Here is a 6,364-nt window from a genome sequence, read left to right on the forward strand (position 1 = left end):
TTAAAATATATATATATATATATATATATAGACACACACTAAAGTAATATTGTTTTACTTTTTTATTTTTTATATTACATATAAAAAACAATACAAAAATTTTTAAAAAATAATTTAAAATTTAAAAAATATTTTTATAATTTTTAAAATCACAACTAAACTGGAATACAGCAAACGATTGATGTTAAAACAAGTTACGCAATGGAAAAAAAACACAACACGTCACATGATTCCTCCCCTCCTTCTCCTATATATATCTCCCCCTCTCTGAATTCCTCTTAACATCCCCGTTTCTCTCTCTCTTCTCCACCACCAGCCCAAAAAAAACAAGGCCTTCATTTCAGGAATCTATCAGGAAAAGCAGCACAAAAGCAGAGAGAGATAGACAAGGAAAGGTTTTTTCGCCCTTTTCATTACTACAAACCAACATAAGATAATTTGAAGCAGCTTAGGAAGATGAAGAGATTTATCACCAAAACGGTATTGTCGTCAACAAATTCTCTGCGCTCCCCCCGCTGCTTCTCTCAACTTGCCCAAAAACAAACCCCTCTTCCTGAAAATGAAATCCCTGTTCCCAAACTACCCCCATTCGATTACTCTCCTCCTCCTTACACCGGTCCTTCCGCCGAAGAAATCTTGGCTAAGCGCAAAGAGTATCTCAGCCCTTCTTTATTTCACTTATTCAGTAAACCCGTGAGTCTGCATTGCAACTCACCTTATCGTCTCTCTCGTTCTTTTCTTCTCTTTTCTTTTTCCCTTTTTTGTTGACGGTTCAGGGTGGAACAAGCTTGCGCCAGCTGAAACATGAATCATATGCTCGGCTGGTGGCCCGCATGGGTTTCTTCTTTCCTTGTTCTTTTTTGGTATGAAGAAATTTATTGATTGGTTGATTTTGATGGAATATTCTGTTAAATTGTTGGCAGTTGAACGTGGTTGATGGAAAGATGCAGTATTTATTCGATGAGAACGGCCGTAGATACCTTGATGGTTTTGGAGGTATTGCTACGGTGTGTTGCGGCCATTGTCATCCTGATGTGGTTGATGCAATCGTCAAACAGATCAACCTTATACAACACTCCACTGTTCTTTATCTCAATCATGCCATTGCTGATTTCGCCGAGGCCTTGGCTTCCAAAATGCCCGGAAATCTTAAAGTAAATAATATATGATTAAGGGGTTTTGTTTCTGTTTCAATGGGAATTTATTTCGTTGTCGAAATAAGTTTAGCAGATAAAACTGGTTTCGATGTATAGGTGGTGTTTTTTACGAATTCCGGGACGGAAGCGAATGAATTGGCGATGATGATAGCAAGATTGTATACAGGATGTCAAGATATAATATCGTTGAGGAATGCGTACCATGGGAATGCAGCTGCCACCATGGGTGCTACTGCACAGTCAGTCTGGAAATTTAATGTTATTCAGGTACTATTTTCTTCTTCTTCTTCTTCTTCTTCTTCTTCTTTAATTTATGGTCTGGTCAGGTGATATAATGTCATCTCTTTTTTTTTCAATGTTATCAATAAAATCCACCTATGTCATCCATGAGTCCACTTTCTTTAGAATTTTGGGAACATTGTCCTATCTGGGACTTGCCTAGGTTGATATTTCATAGTCTACTCCGCCTAATTCAGCTGAGGATATCAAAAGTATAGCAGGGAAGATTGGAAAGATGGTGTTTACTTGCAATGTTGTAACGTTCGCTTTCACTGTGTGATTACTGGGATGGACTTAAACCGTAATTTGTTTAACTGTTCAGATCAATGATTGCCATGCTTCACCACCAGCATGTAAAACTTAATTTAAATAGAGAAAAATTTCTTCCCATGTATAGAAAGGACTGGACCATCAATTTGCTTTGTGAACGAATCAAGAATGATACACGTCCATGAGCAGATCATGTAGAACGTATCAGATCCTTCAATTGAATGTTTTGGATAGCTGTTTTTTAGATAATATTGAACAAAGTCACTATTCACGATGCACTCATGAGATCGAAAGTCAATCTGGTCACCACAAATTGTAATTGTAAAATTCCATTTTGGCAATAGAGTGGAGTCCATCATGCCTTGAATCCAGATCCATATAGAGGAGTATTTGGTTCAGATGGAGAAAAGTACGCAAAAGATGTCCAAGATATTATCGACTTTGGAACTGCTGGCCATGTTGCGGGATTTATATCTGAAGCTATCCAGGTGATCATCAACTACTCTGATTTTTATTTATTAACAACTAATTATCGTTTATGAGGCACCATATGTGTTCTTATCATAAATATTTTCTGTGGTAGGGAGTGGGAGGAATGATAGAATTGGCTCCAGGTTACTTGCCTGCTGCTTATGGAAGCGTTAAGAAAGCAGGAGGCCTTTGTATTTCTGATGAGGTTCAGGCTGGGTTTGGACGCACAGGGAATCATTTCTGGGGATTTGAGACCCAGGGTGTTGTTCCTGACATTGTGACAATGGCAAAGGTTAGTCCTCTCCTCTATTTGGTTCAGGCATTTCATTGTGAAGCTTCTGTCTTGCAGTAACAAAAATATAAGCTTCCTACTCGGACAATTGAGTTTGGATTGTCGTATCTTCAATTCCTGGTCTTAGTGCTCCTCTTTCACGCCAGATTTGCATGTTATTTGTCACTAAAATTATAAAGGCAAAACTTTAGACAAGTCTCATTAGACGCGTACAGATTTGCCTCGTATATTCCTCGGTGTGCCTAGTTTCCCATGCTTAAGAAGATGGTTTTTTAAGTGTCAACTTATATTTCCTCGACAAGTGCAGGGAATTGGGAATGGCATTCCTCTTGGTGCTGTGGTGACCACCCCTGAAATTGCAGAAGTCTTGACTCGTCGGAGTTACTTCAACACATTTGGAGGAAATCCTTTATGTACCGCTGCAGGTCTGGCAGTTTTAAAAGTGATCGAGAAAGACAATCTTCAGGAAAATGCACTAGTTGTGGGGTCCTATCTCAAAAGGAGACTAACTGAACTCAAGGGTAAATATGAAAGTAAGTTGTCTCTCTCGGTTCTTTCACCTTATATATTTGTCCATTACCCCAAACATAAGAAATTTCAATTTACTTTATTTTGTGCTTGTATCAAACGCCATAATGATCATTTAACCACGGCCTGAACTTAAGTGAAAAAATACGTCTCAGGAGTGTGTTTTTTCCTAACTAAGTTAAATTGCACCCCTACTGTACCTCTGAACTCTGAAGTGCAATTGTGAAGTAATATAGCCACATGATTAAATACCTTAATGTTTAACTACACTGAACTTTCTATAACGTTTAATATCAACACCAGCAGTTAAGCAATATAGTTTTTTATAAAATAAAAAATCTCGCCTGGTGGTATTTACTCGTTTTATTGTTCTCAATGGTTTGCTTATGTCTACGATTGTCTGCAGTAATTGGGGATGTGAGGGGAAAAGGATTGATGCTCGGTGTTGAACTTGTAACTGACCGCCAACAGAAAACTCCAGCCAAGGCTGAGACTCTGCATGTGATGGAGCAGATGAAAGGTATGTACTCGTCTCATCCTGTTGTCCAGCTATCCTCTGAGCCACCTTCTAGTAGTTAATAGGCCTTTTTTGTCTTCTTAGAATTGGGAGTCTTGATTGGGAAAGGCGGATTCTATGGAAATGTTTTCAGAATTACACCTCCGCTATGCTTTACTAAAAAAGATGCAGGTACAATATTTTTCTGCTAATGCTAATTGTTAAAGCAATTTTTCTTTTCTTGCGTTTTTACTGTACATTAATTTACTGTTCGCACTTTTACATTTTACTGTGAATTACAGTAATGCTATTTTAAAAAAAATTTAATTTAATCATTGAATTTTTTTAACATAATTTAGCTATTTTAAATTCAAATTAGAACTTTGCTTGTTTTTTAAGGGGTGAGAGTTAGATTAAGAGTTAGATTAAAAAACAAGTAACTGAAATGCACAGCACATGTAATATAGGTCGCGTATATAAATTTATTTGTAAAGTATATTTTTATCCTCTGATATTTTATTTTTTTCTATTAAATAACCAGTTATTTGAAGTTTGCAAAAATTCATTTTAATATTAAACTTCATTCTCATTAATTTTTTAATTCTGCTACATTCTCATTAATTTTTTAATTCTTAGCAGGGGAGACAAAAGAGAGGAAATGGTTGGAATACAACCTAGCGAGAGAAAGATATCATTTTAATTATTCCAACCATTAAAATATTGTTTTTTTCAAATGATTTTATTTGATAAAAAAGGTTTGACTTTGGTGTTTTTTTATATCTTGAAAGTGCCTAAAAAATCCAGATCTGAGATAAAGAAGAAATTGGTTTCTGAGTTGATTATTGGTTTTGGACAAGTTGTTTGCGTTTTTTGAGCTTAAAAATTAGTTTCACAAAGTTATTTAGGTGTTTTTTAGATATTTTTACTGGAAAATTAATGAAAAATAAGTTTTTAGAGAGGAAAAACTAAATATTCTAATTTTCCAACCACCATAATAACTGAAATTTAAAAATGCTAAACATGTTGTATAATAAGACAGACGACGCTTTCATTTTTTTATTGAGCTGAGTTTTTGTTTTTAAAAAAAGGTTATGTGACTATGCCTAACTTTGCATGCCTACGCGTGGGCTTGTTTTTCATGGGTCAGTTGCTAGACTTGGCTTTATATATATATATATATAGTTTTAATATTTTTTAATTTTAAAATTTTTTTATATTTTTAAAAAATTATAATCTTATTAAATTTTATAACTCGATTCACAAGTTTAGTGTGCTAACCCCGATAACCTGATTCATAAGTTTGATGAATTTATTTATTAAAGGATATGATTATTTTTCCTTTAATTTTTTAATTTTTTTTAATTTTATTTTTCAATATTAGATTGATTTGAAAATAAACAGAATTATTTATTTTTTTATTGTTTTCTATAGTATTATTGTTATCTTAAATAATTGTTTATTTTTAGGTTGGTATTTAATTTTATGAACATATATTTTTATTATATAATTTTAAAAAATAGTTTTAAAAAAATTATTAAATTTAGTATAGTTGACACCTTGAAGATTATAATTAATCCAATTTGTTATTATTTTAATATTTTTAAAAAAAAAATTATTATCTTGAAATTTTGTTATATATTTTTTATCAATTATTAAAATTATACTTTAATTAATTAAATCAATTAATTTAATTTGAAGTAACTCTTGCATGGTTTAGTTAGAAACTCTAGTTAGGAAATTAATCACCAGTCTTGAGATTGGCTGTTATATAGTACCAGCTTTTAAAAAATGAAAAAACTCTTCACTCTTTTAATATGTAAAAAATTTTATTCGATTCTTGATGTGACGGAACGGGAGCCAATGAACTGGTGTAATTCCATGATTTGTTTAATTCCATTGCTATCACATAGTACAAGCTTGGCAGCCGTTCTTATCGTCTTGTGCATCCTTTTGGTTGCAGACTTCCTTGTGGATGCGATGGATTACGCCATATCAAAGATGTGAAGTCAGCAAATTTATTTTAATGTAAATAAAGATGTGTATTGATCATTCACAAACTGGTCCTCCTAGTTGATCGCATGCTTTACATTGTGAATGAAAAATTATAAATACATAGAGGGGTTTCTGCTTTGAATAACTTGCTAGGGCATCAGAAGACGATGAGTCAACAACTCGTTGTCTCTCGAAAACTTCTCCTCGGGTTTTTACTTAAATAATTTCTGGTAATCTTATGAATAAGATGGGATTAATCCCTCCCCCTCTCAAAGTGAAATGTATTATGTATGGCTGCACTATAAGTTGTGTTTGGTACCGATGTCAAAATGGATGCAAGAGCAAGACTTTGAACGCCAAACCGAAATAAAATCTAAATGCACTTTCTATGTGAATTCCTAGTCCTTTTTTTACTTCTTATTTTTTCTTCCTTAATTAAATTACCTCATTTATCCTCTTTTAAATTAAATAGAATATCACCTAATAAATTTCGCTTTCCCGTAAAAGGTTTTGTCCCCTCTTTTATTGAAAAAAAAAAGACTTTTTTCTTCTTGAGTCTTCAATTGTTAAGTTTTTTTTATGAGTCTTCAATTGTTAAGTTTTTTTTTATGTATATTTATCTTGTATTAAAAAAAAACTCATGTTCTTTAAATGTTTTTGCTAAATATTTCTTGTGGTATAATGAAATATACAAATGAAAAAACAAGATTATAGAGATTTTTGGATAGTATCATTAAACCTAATCAAGCAGATCAATCTTAAAACTTTTTGACATGACTCCTTACCTAACTTGAGTTTTAAATTAAATTGTGTGAAAATTACTTTAATATAAATCGATCAACTTCATAGGTCAAAAGACAACCCGATCAAATAGTAAAA

General features: G+C 33.0%; 1 protein-coding gene across 1 annotated transcript; it reads left to right on the top strand.

Annotated features, from left to right (window-relative positions):
* Positions 1 to 271: 271 nt before the first annotated feature.
* On the top strand, positions 272 to 5,630 carry PYD4 (PYRIMIDINE 4). The gene is made up of 9 exons (XM_011020734.1): positions 272 to 693; positions 924 to 1,154; positions 1,254 to 1,424; positions 2,051 to 2,194; positions 2,290 to 2,469; positions 2,777 to 3,002; positions 3,404 to 3,517; positions 3,599 to 3,685; positions 5,454 to 5,630. The coding sequence occupies exons 1-9, from the start codon at positions 457 to 459 to the stop codon at positions 5,495 to 5,497; spliced, it is 1,434 nt and encodes a 477-aa protein (XP_011019036.1). The 5' UTR covers positions 272 to 456; the 3' UTR covers positions 5,498 to 5,630.
* The last annotated feature ends 734 nt before the right edge of the window (positions 5,631 to 6,364 follow it).

This window comes from Populus euphratica, unplaced genomic scaffold, assembly GCF_000495115.2.
Source record: "Populus euphratica unplaced genomic scaffold, PopEup_1.0 scaffold46.1, whole genome shotgun sequence".
NCBI classification, from domain to species: domain Eukaryota; kingdom Viridiplantae; phylum Streptophyta; class Magnoliopsida; order Malpighiales; family Salicaceae; genus Populus; species Populus euphratica.

Coding starts and splice junctions, on each gene's coding strand:
- PYD4 (XM_011020734.1), top strand. CDS start 457: ATGAAGAGATTTATCACCAAAACGGTATTGTCGTCAACAAATTCTCTG. Junction 1,155..1,253: donor AAATGCCCGGAAATCTTAAA/GTAAATAATATA, acceptor TTCGATGTATAG/GTGGTGTTTTTTACGAATTC. Junction 1,425..2,050: donor GGAAATTTAATGTTATTCAG/GTACTATTTTCT, acceptor TTTTGGCAATAG/AGTGGAGTCCATCATGCCTT.